The following is a 16,385-nucleotide window of genomic DNA, read 5'->3' as shown; positions in this document are numbered from 1 at the left end:
TATTCCAAGGAATATGAACCCACGTTTTGCATAAAAACTGTCTTATACCCCACGTTTTGTATCCATTCACTTCTATTTCATTGTAAATTAGTTAATTGATGATTTTTCTTTTCTTTTTTTATTTATAAAACAAGTATATATTTTGACAAATACCCAGGAGTTTAAATTAGTAAACAAACACATTTTTGAAATATTCCTAGGAATAAAATTCTCATTATTGTATTCCTGGGAAAGTTATTCCAAGGAATGAATTTTACATCCATGAAACAAACACCCCCTAAGAGTTTAAGCATAAATTAAACAAATTTGGATTGAGTAAGGACTAATATTGAGTACAGAAATTTTTTGTAGGGATTAAAAATGCTATTAAAATTAAGTAAGGACTAAACTTACAAGGTCGTAATTTTGTAGGGACCAAAAACATAATTAACCCAAGAAAAAATAAGTAGAAAAGGAGAGTGTGTAAATGTAATATTCACAAAATTGAGGGAGAGTTAGTTGACCTATTTTTCCCCCTTCATAGGTGTCTCTCTCTAAAGACCATAACAGTAGATAATAGATTTAGATAATATAATACTCTTCTTATCAAGTCAAGCATAAACAAAAGGAAAGTAATATATATTTCAATTTCATTTCTTCATTCATCATATCATCACTCTCACCCAAATGACTCATCATTAACACCTTTTCCCTTCAATTCATCCCAATCTCAAAAAAACTCTCTTCTTCTTCTTCTTCACCCCCCTTTTTCCATATCACCGCCACAATTACAAAACCCTATCTCCACTCACTTTACTTTCCAACCATCTCTAGATCCAACCATCACAGTAACTCTTTTACCCTATCTTATCAATTATTTATTTTTTGAACTTATTTATTTAATTAATTATTGATATTTTGATTTTGATTTTCAGGTAGTAGTGTTTGATTGCAGCATCCAATATAAATATTGGATGTGAAATAAAGAGAAGGTTGTTTTGGTGGTGAAATGAGGGATGCTATCAACGTTGATGGACTTCCTAACTGCCTGTTGGCGGAGAAGATCTTCGGACAGAAAATCATCCGATGTTTGCGGAAAGAAAGAAGGTCTGCTGTGGTACAAAGATGCTGGACAGCATCTCTTTGGTGATTATTCCATGGCAGTTGTGCAGGCTAATAACCTGCTTGAAGATCAGAGTCAGATTGAGTCTGGTCCTCTTAGTTTTCTAGATACTGGTCCTTATGGTACTTTTGTTGGTGTTTATGATGGTCATGGTGGTCCTGAGACTTCTCGCTTCATTTGCGATCATCTTTTTCAGCATTTAAAACGTAGTAATTCGTTCTAAATTTTATTTTTTTTTGGTGAATTTATGTTGTTATTGTGTGTAAATTTAATGGGTTGATGTTGATTGTTTGAATATGCTTATGGATTTGATTAATTCACTTTAAAGGGGTTCCGGTTAAGTAACTGTAGATGACAAAAAATCAACTGTTGATGTGATGTCCCTTACTTGTAGGGATTTGACTCCTCTAGACTGAGTTGATAACTACAAATCACTGACACACACCTGACATGTCAACGTCGGTAGTAATTTAAGAAAATGACATATTTGAATGAAATCACATGTGTCGGTGTCGTGTCGGACACAAACACTTGTTGGACACTGGACACTTCTTCGATCAGATGTGTCAGTGCTACATAAGTAGTGTGAAATGAAAAAGAAAGAAAAAAATCGTTGTAATATATGTAATATCAATCATTGATTTATCATCGATGATAGATATTGTTTCACTTTACACTTTGAAGTAAGTTGCTCAGTTTACAGGAGTCGGATCCTAATTGTTGTAGTTACTTGATAAATCCTTGTTATGGTTTGTTGAAATATACTACCTTGATTTTCTCATCAAATGTTTAAAGTGAAATACTCAATTTAGAGGAGTTGGTTAAATTCATGTCCAATGGTTGATTCTCATTTCGCGTTGCTTTGGAACATACATTTTTGTTGATGTTTTGAAGTGTTTTTTTTTTTTTTGTTTTGTTTTATTTTAGGATTTGCAACGGAGCATAAGTCTATGTCTGTGGAGGTTATTCGGAAGGCGTACCAAGCCACAGAAGAAGGTTTTCTGGGAGTGGTTACTAAGCACTGGCCTATGAATCCTCAGATTGCTGCTGTGGGATCTTGTTGTTTGGTCGGTGTGATTTGTGGTGGTTCCCTCTACATTGCAAACCTCGGTGACTCCCGTGCTGTTCTTGGGCGGGCTGTCAGGGCAACTGGGGAGGTTTTGGCAATCCAGCTTTCGCCGGAGCATAATGTGGCCATAGAGTCTGTTAGACAAGAGATGCATTCCTTGCATCCGGATGACCCAAAAATTGTCGTTCTAAAGCACAACGTGTGGCGGGTGAAGGGTCTAATACAGGTATGTTCTGTAGTGATTGGCATTTTTCATTGTGGCAAGGAATTCAGAATATCATTTTCCCTAATTTTTCAGTCCTATTTTTTTTTCTCTTGGAAATTGGTAAATTTCAACATTTTTTGCAGTATATAAACGTTTTGATGTAATATGTTATTAGACTATGTGTTGTCTTGTCTGTAGTTTTTTCAGCTTAGGGGTATGTTAAGTCACGTTCTCAGTGGTTGACTTCTTGAGAGTATTGATGAATTATGTATATTGACATCACCTTGCAAGAAGTCATGCTTGCCTGGGGGTTTTTTGTCCTTTGCAGTCGTCATTCTCATGATTTATATAATTTGCTGATTTATTATATTTGTCTTTTTGTTGGAAAAATACAATATTTAAAGTAATTCAACAAATCAAAGCATGGAAGTGAATGTTTTTATTAAATAGTGCACTGCACAATGCCAAAGCTAGAAAAGATTCCAAATTAGGGGTCATATCCTGTAATTATACGAACAATCTATACACCATATCTGCCCACTTCATTATGAGAAAGAGGTATCTTTAGAAGCACTCGACTCAAACACGGGGAGAATGCCCCAATGAGGTATGCATATTGATCGGTATCTAAGAAATTGGGGAACCCTCCCTTAAAAGCTAGCTATCAAGAGGGAAGAACCAAGCCACTTAAATAATCCACTAAACATCCTATACTACCCGATGCGGGGTTTGAGCATTCCATAATACTCACACCCCTATCATAGCACCGCCCCTGAGCGCCAATGACCCGGCGGCTGACACTCATTGACGCTTAACTCTTTCTGATCAGCCCCTCCGTTGGTAGCCCTTTCCGAGCCACCGACAACCAGCTCTGACACCATTTGATAGGTATCTAAGCACTCTGGGAACCCACCCTTAAAACGTAGCTATCAAAGGGGAAGAACCAAGCCATTTAAATACCCCACCGAGCATCCCATATCACTCGGTCTGGTACCCAAGCCCCGATCACATGTTTGCATAAAATCACATTAGTGCTATTCCTCTGAAGGATTGTTGTCCACTCAAAAGCCTTAATGGTTGAGGGGGCTTTGAACTTTCCATGTGTATGATCTAATACACGAGAGAGTATTTAAGATGATGCAATACAACATATAGTTTCTAGTCTACACAAGTACAACTGATGTTTCCAACTATTGTTGCTCTATTTTCCTCTTAGGATTTCTACAGCAAATAATGGGTTCCCTCTCTCTGTCTGGGCCTGTTTTTGTGTTTGGGTTTCTGCTTTTCCAAATGTTTTTAAAAAACTATGACAATTAGATAATGTTTGACTGTTTTCTTTTCCTTTCAAATTAAGCCTCCAGAAAAATTGTTTGTGTTTTTGTGTTGTAAACAGTAGCTTCTAAAAATTATCTGATTAGAAAAGCGTTTGTTAGAATGAAAAACTCATACTTCACATCTGCATTTCATCTATAGAATATCTATTCCTTCAAAAAAAAAAAAAAATCTATAGAATATCTATAGATTATGCGCAATTGATTCGGAGATAGTGTATGTTATTAATAGTTTACAATTACTATGTTCAGGTACCAATTATGTTTGTCATCAGAACAATTGTGTTCTAGATACACACTTCCTCAAACCGTAATTTCATCTTATAAAAGAAGATACCTGAAAGATGCCAAATATAAATGTGCATCTTTTATTCCTCTTGAATTCTTGATGGATATGGTGATCATAAATGTTATTGAGGTAGAGGTCTAGGAATACACATTTTTGAGGTGTTGAGGGGATGCTATTGGGTCAGAAATTAATAAAGTAATGATTGAAAATTCTCAGAGTTGATAAATCTGATATTAAAGAACTTATTAATGTGAATTAACTTCATGTTTCAAGGATATTGTCAGCCTCCTATTCCTCAAGAGCGGTGGGCAGACCTTGTATAATTGCAATATAATTCAAGATACAAACCAAATGTGTTTTCGTCACAAAAAGATGTATAGGCTTGGCAACCAAATCTGTTTTCGTCATAAAAAGATGTATAGGCTTGGCATTGGGTAGGCGGGTCTGAATTTTTTGCTCGACCTGACCCCTAATTTCATATTGAAATTCACATCCTATTATCCTATGCGCCCGACCTCACTTTTCCCAGTAAAAAATATGCTAAGTATGGATTGTGGAATGAATGAAGATAAACTATTATATTAGTGACTAAGAAGACCATAACGCTTATTTAAATAATGGAGTGTGGGGGCAAACTTACACTATACCTGCATCCGCTCTGCTGTCAAGGAGTTGAGATCCTCTCCATTTCTTAAAATAAATGGACATCTCCATTACCATAGTTTTGGTGTATAAATGTCCAATTAATATCTCTAATTCGAGAAATATGTGCATTTGTATTTATTTACTTCAAAAATATAGTAATGGAGATGTCCATTTATTTTAAGAAATGGAGAGGATCCCGACCAGCCATTGAGTGGGTTTGGGAAAATTGCCAGCCCTAAGATTTAAGATGTATAGCTTTACTATCTTATCCTGTAGATGTAGGTTGTATTAAATATTTAATTCTTGATTCAAAGATCTTCCAGCACAGCAAATGAAAGAAGTTTACATAAAGGATCGAAGTTTCAATTGAATTTGGTCTCCGTATGATGTTAAATTCTTTGGACTTGCTATTTAGAATGCAACTGATGAATTTTGTGTGTGCAGATTTCTAGATCCATTGGTGACGTATACCTTAAAAAGGCAGAATTTAACAGGGAACCACTGTATGCTAAGTTTCGCCTTCGGGAAACTTTTAAAACGCCAATTTTGAGCTCTGACCCATCAATATCTGTTCATGAACTACAAGAGCATGATCAATTTCTGATATTTGCCTCTGATGGTCTTTGGGAACACCTTAGCAATCAGGATGCTGTTGATATAGTTCAAAACCACCCTCACAGTGTAAGATAAATATACTATATGGTTGTTTCATTTTTGTTTTATGGTTTTTATTGCTTAATTACTATATTATATCCGTTCATGACTGGCTCTTATCTATTCAATAAGTTTCAAATGTGTTAATACTTGAATTTATTCTCCGTCATATAAATGATATTGATGGAAGATAAAATGGATAGGCTGTTGATTTCTTTTGTATAGGCAAAAGCTGTGACAAATCTTATTTAGGATGCACATTTTGATGGAAAATTGACAATTTTAACTGAAATAAAACACCTTGATAGCAGCTTTACAGAGTAAAGGATATATGTATTATTGTAGGCATTACATGTTTTCTATTTTGCAGGGGAGTGCTCGGAAGCTGATCAAAGTGGCTTTGCTGGAAGCAGCCAAGAAAAGAGAGATGAGGTACTCTGATCTGAAGAAAATTGACCGAGGTGTCCGTCGTCATTTCCACGACGACATCACCGTTGTAGTTATATTTCTTGACTCGAATCTTGTCAGCAGAGCAAGCACAGTAACAGGACCCCCTGTGTCATTGAGGGGAGCTGGTGTTCCCCTACCGTCTAGATCTCTGGCACCAATGGAACTTCCAGGTCCTGGCTGATGTGGCTGTATGATCTGTTACCTTTGTATGTAGTGTTGTACTTTACCTTTAGCAGACATTAAGCTCTGGTGACCCACCAGCTTTGTATATCCAATTTAACAGAGATTAAGAATTAATACATTGTAACAAGTAACTTGGGGTATGTGGATTGCGGTTGAGTAAAGAATCATTGAAATAGAGCGTCGAAGCTATAAACATGAGCTTCAATATTTTATCATTTAAAGAAAATCTTGTCTGTCACATGATTTTCTTTTTCTATGATGAAACTGAAACATATATTTTTCTCTTCTAGTGAGAAGTGATTTCTGTAAATTACTCGTTGACTCTTTTGAATGCATAGCTAGTTAGAATGTACACAATCGGTCCTTGGCATGTCTTGGGGTTGAAGAATGACAACAGAAAATTTCTGTTGAAATGCGCAATTTGCAAAGGCGAAAAATGCCGTTTTCAAATGCATTGATAGAATATGTGCACAGTTTTTGATTTGATTGAAATGGTGAGGGCAGGAAAATACGTTTGTTATTGTTATGTGGATAACATTGCGATGGTTCTGGTGTTTGGGAATAGGGTGCTGCAGCATGTGCGTTGGACTGGCAAGTTAGGTACAAAAATAATGGTGTCTTCATGTACAATCTTGAACAAATGAGTCCAATTAGATAGTGATATAAATTGTCATTTGCTACAGTGATATAATTTGTCATTTACTTGTGAGGTTTAATCACTGAAAATGATTATTTGTGTTGTCATGGTCTCTAAAAGTGTCTTTCTCTTCATATTAGTTAGTTTTTGATGGAAAGCATCAACTCATTTTAATGCTTTTGTCCACTACCGTCAATAATATGTGCTAAAGATTGGATTGGCAAGTGTGTCTCAACACTCAAATCACATTAGCTACCGCAACAATTTTAATAAAAATAATAACTATACTTTAGAATTTCAACATAATTATGGAGAGTCATCATGATTTTCACACTGAGAAATTTTTCCAAATTCAATGCCAATACAAACATACATTTAACTACGTTGAGGCTATTGCATTACCTTGGATTCTTGAATTGAAAGATAGAAAAAGGGTGATGATTGCTATTCATTAAACATCATAATTTCTATTGATTTCTTGTCAAATTGTTCTTGTCAATGTCAATACTAATGCTATTATTTTCTAGGCACCTTAAGTTTATGCTCTTAAAGGAGAAGCTGTCCATATCAATATGAAATTTCTCTAGTCCAGCACCTTCTATGCTCACAAATCCCTGTGAAAAATCACAGTGTTGCACCGATCCAAGGGCTTCTGAATCCTTGTCAGTGAAGCTATCATCTGAGTAGAGGGCATGTTCTAGTTCTTTACAAACTTGGGTCATTGTGGGACGATGTTTTGGTTCTTGAGCTACACATCTTATACCAAGTTGCCCCACCTTTAGCATAACTTCCATATTGCATGGCTCATTCTGACAAAATAGATTTGCATCCATGATTTCTGCAATGTTACCTTTCTCTATGCTAGGTCTTGCCTGCAAGACATACCAAGTTATATAGTGATAGTTAATTACAGGATGCTGTTATTCCCCTATAAAATTGAGAATGTTTAATTTTAGTCCTCCCAAAAATATTTTTATTTACAAGGCAAGTTCTATGGTGGACCACTTTGATATGTGGACCGGTATGTATAAATTGTCCGAAACTCTAACATGGTTGATGTTGGTCCTTGAAAGTAGAACTTCACGGTCCTTTTTATTGTAACATTTGAGAAATAGACATGATCTATGTAATTTAGTGAAATTAAGGAAAAACAAATATGAGTGTCTCAAAACTCAACTCCCACCGATTATAAGTAAAAATGTTATAAGAACTAGGTTGAACATTTGGATTTATAGTAAAGATTGAGGGGTTTTTACATTACTTACCCAATCAATAATATGTTGGTTACTTGGGTTTTCAGCATTATCCACTGCAGGTCTAGCTGAAATAAGTTGGAAAAGTATGACACCAAAGCTATACACATCACTGAATTTGGTCAAATGGCAGCTTGAACAATATGCAGGGTCAAGGTACCCTGGTGTCCCTTTGATTTGGCTACTGACATGTGATTGATCACCAGTAGGACCTGATTTTACCAGCCCAAAATCTGAAACCTTGGCCTCAAAGCCTTCTCCTAATAGTATGTTACTTGGTTTGATGTCACGATGGATTATGCTTGGCTTCACCTTTTCATGCAGATAAGCTATGCCTATAAGATGTACCAAGCAAATTTCTTGTTAAATGAACTCGGAGCATTTTTTGAAAAGTTAAAAAAATATACCTTTAGCTGCTCCAATTGCTATGTTTATTCTTTGCTTCCAAGTTAAGCTTCTCCTTCTGTTTCCTACAAAGATCAATATTCATCAGCATATGGTTTCAAATTGTGATCTGCACGGTAAATATTTTAGAGGTGTATGCAAATGCAACCACATTGTTACCGTAGCTGTGAACGCATTGGCTGTATTTGTCTACGATGTTTTTTGCAACATCGAGATCACAACGATTCGACAATCACAAACAACCACAACCAGAATTTAAAACCATGATAATACCTAGCCTTAGAGCTTTATTTTGATAGTTTTAAATGTATTAGTACTGTTTGTTCCTTAATGTGATGTAAAATCCTTTTTGACCAATTTTTTTTTTTCTTTTTTCTGACCAAGTTGTTTATGTTTTAATTCTTGTTGCCTTGTTTGATTTTACACATAATAGCTTAATTTTAAGGCTATTGGTTCCTTAACAATTACTAGTATAGCAATATAGTATTAATATACTTTAAGAAGAAATTTCAGTCAACTTACCCATCATGTATTCCAAGAGTGAACCATTTGGTACATATTCATAGACTAGTATTTTTGCTCCATCTCGTTCTGATCAAAACACAATTAGTTCATCTTAGCATGAAATTTTGTTGGAATAAATCCAGCACAACGTTGAGAATAATTCAAGCTACCAAAGTTACCAAAGCAACATTCTTTTGCAAAAAATAGCATACACAATGATTTTTTAAAGCACAACTAAAAACTAGAAATTTTTTCCTTTGATATAGTTGTTACCTGGTTCTTCACAATATCCAACCAGACCAATAAGATTCTTATGCTTTACTGCTGAAAGAAGCCTAACTTCTGCCAAGAACAAAGAAAAACCATTAATTAAGTACATTAAATTGAAGGGTTATATATATTTTTTAGTCTCCTTAATTATCTCAAATTTTGGTTTTAGTCGCTATATCCACTTTAGTTCGACAAATTCCAAAACTACAAGCTTTTGGTATCAAATATGTAATTTTGTAATTTCTAGAGGCTAAAAACAAAAAATGTAAATTTTGTGAGAGTTGTGAGGAGTATAAACAAGAGTAAAGCAAGCAGGTATATCATTTTTGAGGCTGACCATTTCTAAATTCCTCAACACTTAAGAATGATTCAGAATGAGGTCTTTTTATGGCTAGTAATCCTTCTAACTCAAATGTTCCCTTATAGACATTACAAAATGCACCAGAACCTAATAAGCAATCTTGGCTAAAATTTTTGGTAGCTCTCTCTAGTTCCTCAATAGTAAAACACCTTAAAGATATTTTGTCATATTTCGAGCTTTTATACTCCTTTCCTGCATCAAAAGAAAAAAAATCCAAAGACATAACAAATTAGGTAAATGAAATAACAAATTAAATTGTACAAATCCATCGTCAAGAGTAGGTAGTTCGGTTGGTGAACTAAGAGACACATAAAGAGATATGAGTCTGAGGTTCAGGGTTCGATCTCTGAAAACTAACATAACAACCGACTTACTAACCTTTCAAAGCCTTAGGTTGCTTAAGAAATGGAATGATCCTTTTCCAGAAGAGGTAGAACAATAAGGCCAATGCCATAACTGTTGAAATGCCTGCAATAAATCCCACCAATATATTATGTGCAGATGCATTTCTTCCATCAACCATTGCAACCTTACAATGTTGTTTTCCACAAATTAAAACTACAAATTCTATGATACTTCTTTTTGTGATTTCATTTTGACCACTTGAGGTTAAGCTTACATAGCATATACTCATACTTGCATGTCTATTCCTGGGGCGGCATATAAGCCAAAAATTCCTACAATAGTGACTAATATTAAGCTTAATAATTTGTTAATTAATTGCTACAACTTTGACTTTGGCAACACACTCTTTTATATAATCATATAGTACAACGTGGAAACATTATTAGAGTAATCAACACTTGAGGATGCTTACAAAATTGAGTAGACGCCATGCCGGATAATAACCTTCTAAATAAGGGTCCAAACCAAACTAAATCAAACAAACCCAACATATATTGATTTGAGTATAATTTCACATCATTTAAAATTATAATCAAATCCGAATCAAACCTTTTTCTTTAAGGAAAAATCCGAATCAAACTTTTATACAACACTATATTGAGAATGTTATCGTAAACAATACGTTGTATATTAGCTCGCTGTGGGGTTGTTCATTAATGGATGAGAATTATTCTAAAAAAGGTTAAAACCTACAACTACACTATTTTTTTTGGTGGTGTCCGAGTTCGAACTCCAGAACCTTGCATATAACATTGTTCTCATGGGGACACAACTACACTATTCTAACATAACTAAATTCATTCATTCCTTTTGATAATGATTATAATGATTAATCACTTATTTATAACGTTGAAGTCTAACAACTGATCAATGAGTCATCATAGTAGATGCCTCTAGATCCTTCTAGAACATGGTGACTCGTCCACTAAAATATCCCATACAACAAACCCATCGTAATCTTTACCTACTTATCTTGGGTCATTACATTCCATTGGTATTGCACAAACACCTTATCCTCAAGGTGGTAATTAAAAAACTCACATTATACTCCTTTATAAATTCAATTCCACTTCATTTAGAAATTGATGTTTAACATATTTAACCATCGACACTCGCGTACTTTTTATATCAGTAAAAAAAAATCTATAGCATTTGACAAAAAAAGTTAATTTTCTTTTAGATTTTATAATGTAACTTCCTTAACCGAAGTAAACCAACTTATTCTTCATTGGTTTGTTTTAGTTTGGATGTCGTACAAAAATATTGCAAAAACTGAAACCGAACTATGACACACACCATCTAGATTAGTTAATATTATTGATGACGTTTAATTAGTTTATGAGATTGACCAAGTAAAGTTTGTTTGATTAGAGCATTTTTTCTGGTGTTTGGTTGTATATAGATTTTTTTTTTTGGTACAAAAAAGAGGGCAGAGCCCTGTATATAGATTATTTATTATTTATTATTAAACAACCTCAATTTGTTAGAGACTGTCTCTTATGAGCAATTTGGAGGCAGTACTAATTCTATTAGCTAGTTTATTTTTAAGAGTGATCGGAATCGGCTAATTAAGTTCGGCTAAGAAGTTTAATTTTGTAAATCAATCAAAAAATTCTGAAGTTAATTTTTTATCACACTAAGTACTAATTCTTTTGATCTACTCAATATAATCTTGAAATTATTAAACGATCATTTTCTTGGAGAGGTTTGAACGATAATTTTGAAATTAGTAAATTTATAGATAAAATTGTCTTTCTTCTTTTGTTACAAAAAATAACAATCTCTGATCATATAACTTTAAGAACTAAATTACTAATTACTCATTCTTTATATTATTAGTCCATTTACATGCTTGCAATTTTGGCAGCACCCTTTTAGGATGGAATGTGAATATCAAATCAATGTTATGGTACAAGTCACGGCATTAAGTTGATTTCATGTCAATTCAAACTCAAATAATATTCATATATTTTTTTTTTTAACTCTTTGGTTTCTAAGAGAGGAAGAAGATTTTAATAATATGAAGTTCAACGTATAATTTAATCAATAATTATTTCACCCATACATAAAACTTGGTTTCTGTAAAACAATTTATTATTGGGTAAAACTCATAACAACTTGATTATATTCATAAAAAGTTTGTTGCCATGTTAGCAACGGTGAATTTGACCTACCAAATTAATGTTGGGATCATCATTAGTCGTTTTGAACTTGCAAGTCTATCCAAGTTAAAAGAATCTTATTTTAAATTGAACGAAGGTGGCCAATCCCACAGCCAAATGGCAAGGGAAAAAAATGAAAAAAAAAGTTTATCTTAAAAGAATCTTTTCATTCTTTTTATAATTGATGTTTTTACATAAAGATTTTTGTTTCAATTTAGTTGTCGCTTTTAAAGTTTAATATAAAATCAATCATTGTTTTGTCTTAACTGTTTATTGCAGAGAGATAAATATAATACAATAAAAAAATAGTTAAGGGTATTGTGAAAAAAGAAAAATATCAAATAAGATATTAACGTATTAGCTGTTTTGTATTTTAAACCATTAACGTATCAAATAAGATCCAAAAGGCATTGCGTCATCAACCACTAAATAATATCCAAGAGACATTGAACCATTAACACTCAAAATATAAAACAACTAATAGAGTCAGAGATCAATCTGAGAAACGTTTGACAAAGACAAAAACTATTTTAAGTTATTAATAGAGTCAGAGAACAATTTGAGAATTTGGTACAAAGACAGAGACCAATTTGATGGTTTACTCGATTTTTTTAGGCTATGATGTGGGCTTCAAATCTTCTTGGCTTAAACACACTTTTAGCTCCCTAACTTTCTCATAGTTGCGATTTTGGCCCCTTATTAAAAAAAATCACTTTTCAGCCCCTTAATTTCCCCCCTTTTGCAACCTCATGCCCCCTTGATTTTAACTGGGCCAATGCCCATGTTGGCTCCTCACTTAAGTAAGTTGAATGTCACGTAGGTAATTTTCAAATTAAAATTAAAAGAAAAAAGCCAGCTAATTATTTACAGAATTAAATAAATGAAAAATAATTATTTACAAAATGGGCTAGCCCGTGTCGGCCGGGCCACCAAACCCAATTAATTGTAGGGCTTGGGCTTTAAATACTTAGCCCAAATTTTAATAGGGTTTTTTAGCTCGGCCCTCAAAAGCCTGATATCCATTTGGGGTAACCTATACGGGCCGCATGTAGCCCGTTTATCCCGCGTAACAAAAAAATCCTATATTTTAAATATATTATTTTTAATAATTCCTTCCTTAATTGATTATTAAAGTAAAAAATAAAAGTGAAAAATCCAATGAATCAACACACATATAAAATTAATAAAAAGTTATTATTTACTCGTTTCATTACTTATAATTTTAAAGGTAGAATATATAAATATCTACAACCATAACATATGAAATTTATCTAAAATTATTTTTCTCGTCGTTTTAGTTTACGAAAATGTTTACAATTTTTTTTTTTGTGTTATGTAATATTTAAATTTATTAAAAATATTATTTATTTGAAATTTTGTTAGAGTATTTTATTGAAACTTTTAAAAAAGAAAATTATTTTTTATACCGGCCAACTTGTTTAGCCCGTAGCCTATACAGGCCTGGGCACGACTAGTTTTTTTAGAGCCCACATTTTAATAGGGCTTTTATGCCCAACCAGATAAAGCCCGACGCCCGTTAAGGCTGACCTTAAATGGTTCAGGTAGCCGGTTTTGTCAGCGCTAGCTTTGAGCAAGTACAAATTCAACCAATGACTTTGACGTCGTCAACGCTATAGATTCAGAGACATGTGTATTTTGAAGACTTGAATATTGTCATATCTGTAAGCACATGTACTCTACCGTTTTATGCTATTAACATGGATGTTGTGAGTTTGTTCACATATTTATCCCTTTTTATTTTTAGCGACTTTAAATTTGTATTGTATCAATGTACTCTATTAATTTAAATGAATGAATATCATTTATTTTTGTAAAAAAAAATTAAATTTTTCTTAATTACGAAGTAAGTAGTTTTTTAGTTAGCATATATATGAGGGAAAACATATATTTTTATTTAAATATCATTACAAATAATATTTTTATTTAAAAAATACTTACAACTATAGAAAATAATAAATAATTAACTTTTTTTGACTAAATCAAGAATTAACTTTTAAAATCTCAAACAAATAACTTTCTAAATATTCACTCAAAAAAGTAGTCTAAAAGTATTTATTATATTATTTTAAATGAAAATATGAATGAATTAATTGTTTTTGACTAAATATTAATTTTTTTGACCAAATATTAATAAATTAATAGTTATATCAGTTTTTAAGTTTGAATATAAATACGTCTAAATTGATACACTATTAGATTCCACCGGTATCAAAAGAAAGTTAAAGAAAATGAGATAAAGAACATTATTGCCCAACAAATTCCACCAGCATAAAAAAAAAACTAATACACTCTTAGATTTGAAGCTCAACCCTCACAAATAGGCAGGTTGATGATAGGATTTTAGTTTCTAAGCATTGTTTTGCCAACAAGATTAAGATGGTGAAAAAGAAGAATTCCAACTAGCACCTCTAAACATATCTCCTTATCCCTCATTTTGTTTCTGAATTTTTCTCTAGTTACAAGTCCTATTTAGATAAGAAAAACAATAAAAATGATTCTCAACTAAGACCCCCAAAGTGATGGTGATATTAGTCTCACTTAGGGATGTCAATGGGTACCCATGGGTACGGATAGTATGATACCCGTCCCCGCTCCGTTGGATAAATATGATACCCGTGCTCGCCCCGTACCCTCGTGGGTATCCACTATGCGGGTACCCGCGGGTATTGAGGTATCCATATGGGTATTCATGGGTACCCATGGATTTTTGAATTTATTTATTTTTTGGTACAAATAATAACTTTCTTTAATTACCAAAAAACTTCAACTTTTAAACATCCATACATAATCCATTCAAAATTTCATAAATCATACATAATCTATAGAAAATTCATGATTCTTACATAATCCATATGATATGTTTTATGATGTGAATGAAGTGGAAACGGTGAACTTAATAAGATGAATTAAAAAAATTAAAAATAAAAATAGGTTATTGATGAGGAATATTAGGTGGGCGGTAAAATTTCCTTCAATAAGGTAACAACTGTTAAGTAATAAGATAAGATAAGATAATCGGGTATGGGAACCCGTGGGTATGGATACAATCAAATCCGTGTCCATATCCATATAATAATGGGTAGTCAAATACCCGTTTATTATACTCGTGGATGTCCGTTTAGCTACCCGCGCCCATGCCCGTGACGGATTTTACCTACGGGTACCCGTGAGCATGGTATTTTTGCCATCCCTAGTCTCACTAATGGTGAGGGTAGTTGTGAGAGTGATTCACTTTTGGAATATAGGGGTGTCTCCTTAGGAGAGAAATTGGACTACCATCAACAATCAAAAGCGAAAATTTTCTGAAGGTATATACACTGAAACTAGAGACAACTAGAGAAAAATTTCAGGAATCAAATCAGGGATAGGAATATATGTTTAGAGGTGCTAGTTAGAGTTCTTCCTTTCCATAATCTTAACCTTGTTGGAAAAACAATGCTTAAGAAGCTGCAAAATCATCAACTTGATCATGTGTGAGGGTTGAGTAATAGAATAATTGTCTTATTCTAATACACCCCCGTAGTCGAAATTGGAGGTTGATGAATGTTGAGACTATCTCGGAAGTCATCGAACAGCTGCAGTGGAAGACCCTTAGTAAAAATGTCAGCTATCTGGTAGCGTGACGGAACATGCATTACGCGAACTTGACCGCGAGCAACCTTTTCTCGCACAAAATGAATATCCATTTCAATGTGTTTTGTGCGTTGGTGTTGGATGGGATTACCTGATAAATAGACAGCACTAACATTATCACAATATACCAGAGTGGCTTTCGTGACAGGACACTGAAGTTCTAATAGAAGATTTCGAAGCCAACAAGATTCGGAAACAACATTAGCAACACCACGATACTCCGCTTCTGCACTGGAACGAGAAAGAGTTGGTTGTCGTTTAGCAGACCATGAAACTAAATTATCTCCAAGGTAAACACAATAACCGGATGTGGACCTGCGGGTGTCTGGACATCCTCCCCAGTCAGCATCTGTATATGTGGTGAGTTTGTCAACTGTGGAGGGATAGAGATGGAGGCCGTGAGTGCTTGTGCCTTTAATGTATCTAATGATTTGCTTCAAGGCAGTCATGTGTTGCGTTTTTGGATCATGCATAAAAAGGCATACCTGCTGAACGACATAAGAGATGTCAGGTCGTGTGAAAGTAAGATATTGCAGTGCACCAGCAAGACTTCTATATTCAGAGGGATCATGATATGGATTGCCTGAGGTTCCACTAAGTTTCGTTTTGTATCCACTGGAGTAGAAACTGGTTTGCAGGAGGACATGGCAGCTTTCTCAATGATTTCTTCGGCGTATTTAGATTGAGAAAAAAACATACCACCTAAGTGTCTTGTAACTGAGATACCTAGGAAGTAACTGAGAGGACCCAAATCTTTCATAGCAAATTCGAAATTCAATTTAGACATGATAGACTGGCGAAGAGTG

The 16,385-nt window shown here is 33.9% G+C and overlaps 2 protein-coding genes across 2 annotated transcripts; one reads left to right on the top strand and one right to left on the bottom strand.

The window, feature by feature from the left end:
- Positions 1 to 596: 596 nt before the first annotated feature.
- On the top strand, positions 597 to 6,068 carry LOC146900638 (putative protein phosphatase 2C 46). Its single transcript, XM_085738487.1, has 5 exons — positions 597 to 827; positions 915 to 1,308; positions 2,030 to 2,397; positions 5,086 to 5,322; positions 5,666 to 6,068. Exons 2-5 carry the CDS (start codon positions 996 to 998, stop codon positions 5,924 to 5,926), a joined length of 1,179 nt encoding a protein of 392 aa, XP_085594613.1. The 5' UTR covers positions 597 to 827; positions 915 to 995; the 3' UTR covers positions 5,927 to 6,068.
- Positions 6,069 to 6,829: 761 nt separating this feature from the next.
- LOC146900637 (putative serine/threonine-protein kinase PBL7) lies at positions 6,830 to 10,578 on the bottom strand. Its single transcript, XM_085738486.1, has 7 exons — positions 9,737 to 10,578; positions 9,335 to 9,550; positions 9,001 to 9,069; positions 8,746 to 8,814; positions 8,226 to 8,288; positions 7,831 to 8,153; positions 6,830 to 7,437 (listed from the first exon to the last, which is right to left on the bottom strand). Exons 1-7 carry the CDS (start codon positions 9,990 to 9,992, stop codon positions 7,033 to 7,035), a joined length of 1,401 nt encoding a protein of 466 aa, XP_085594612.1. The 5' UTR covers positions 9,993 to 10,578; the 3' UTR covers positions 6,830 to 7,032.
- Positions 10,579 to 16,385: the final 5,807 nt, after the last annotated feature.

The sequence above is a fragment of the Medicago sativa genome, chromosome 8 (assembly GCF_051527215.1).
Source record: "Medicago sativa cultivar Bolivia chromosome 8, Bolivia_mono, whole genome shotgun sequence".
Taxonomy (NCBI): domain Eukaryota; kingdom Viridiplantae; phylum Streptophyta; class Magnoliopsida; order Fabales; family Fabaceae; genus Medicago; species Medicago sativa.
The sequence above is the reverse complement of the archived record's forward strand: the minus strand, read 5'-3'. Positions and strand labels throughout refer to the sequence as shown.

What these genes read in the sequence shown, in the direction of transcription:
- LOC146900638 (XM_085738487.1), top strand. Translation starts at nt 996, where the DNA reads ATGCTATCAACGTTGATGGACTTCCTAACTGCCTGTTGGCGGAGAAGA. An exon ending in GGGTGAAGGGTCTAATACAG is followed by an intron (nt 2,398 to 5,085) that starts GTATGTTCTGTA and finishes TTGTGTGTGCAG; the next exon opens with ATTTCTAGATCCATTGGTGA. An exon ending in TTCAAAACCACCCTCACAGT is followed by an intron (nt 5,323 to 5,665) that starts GTAAGATAAATA and finishes TCTATTTTGCAG; the next exon opens with GGGAGTGCTCGGAAGCTGAT.
- LOC146900637 (XM_085738486.1), bottom strand. Translation starts at nt 9,992, where the DNA reads ATGAGTATATGCTATGTAAGCTTAACCTCAAGTGGTCAAAATGAAATC. An exon ending in GCAACCTAAGGCTTTGAAAG is followed by an intron (nt 9,551 to 9,736) that starts GTTAGTAAGTCG and finishes CTTTTGATGCAG; the next exon opens with GAAAGGAGTATAAAAGCTCG. An exon ending in ACCAACATATTATTGATTGG is followed by an intron (nt 7,438 to 7,830) that starts GTAAGTAATGTA and finishes TATGTCTTGCAG; the next exon opens with GCAAGACCTAGCATAGAGAA.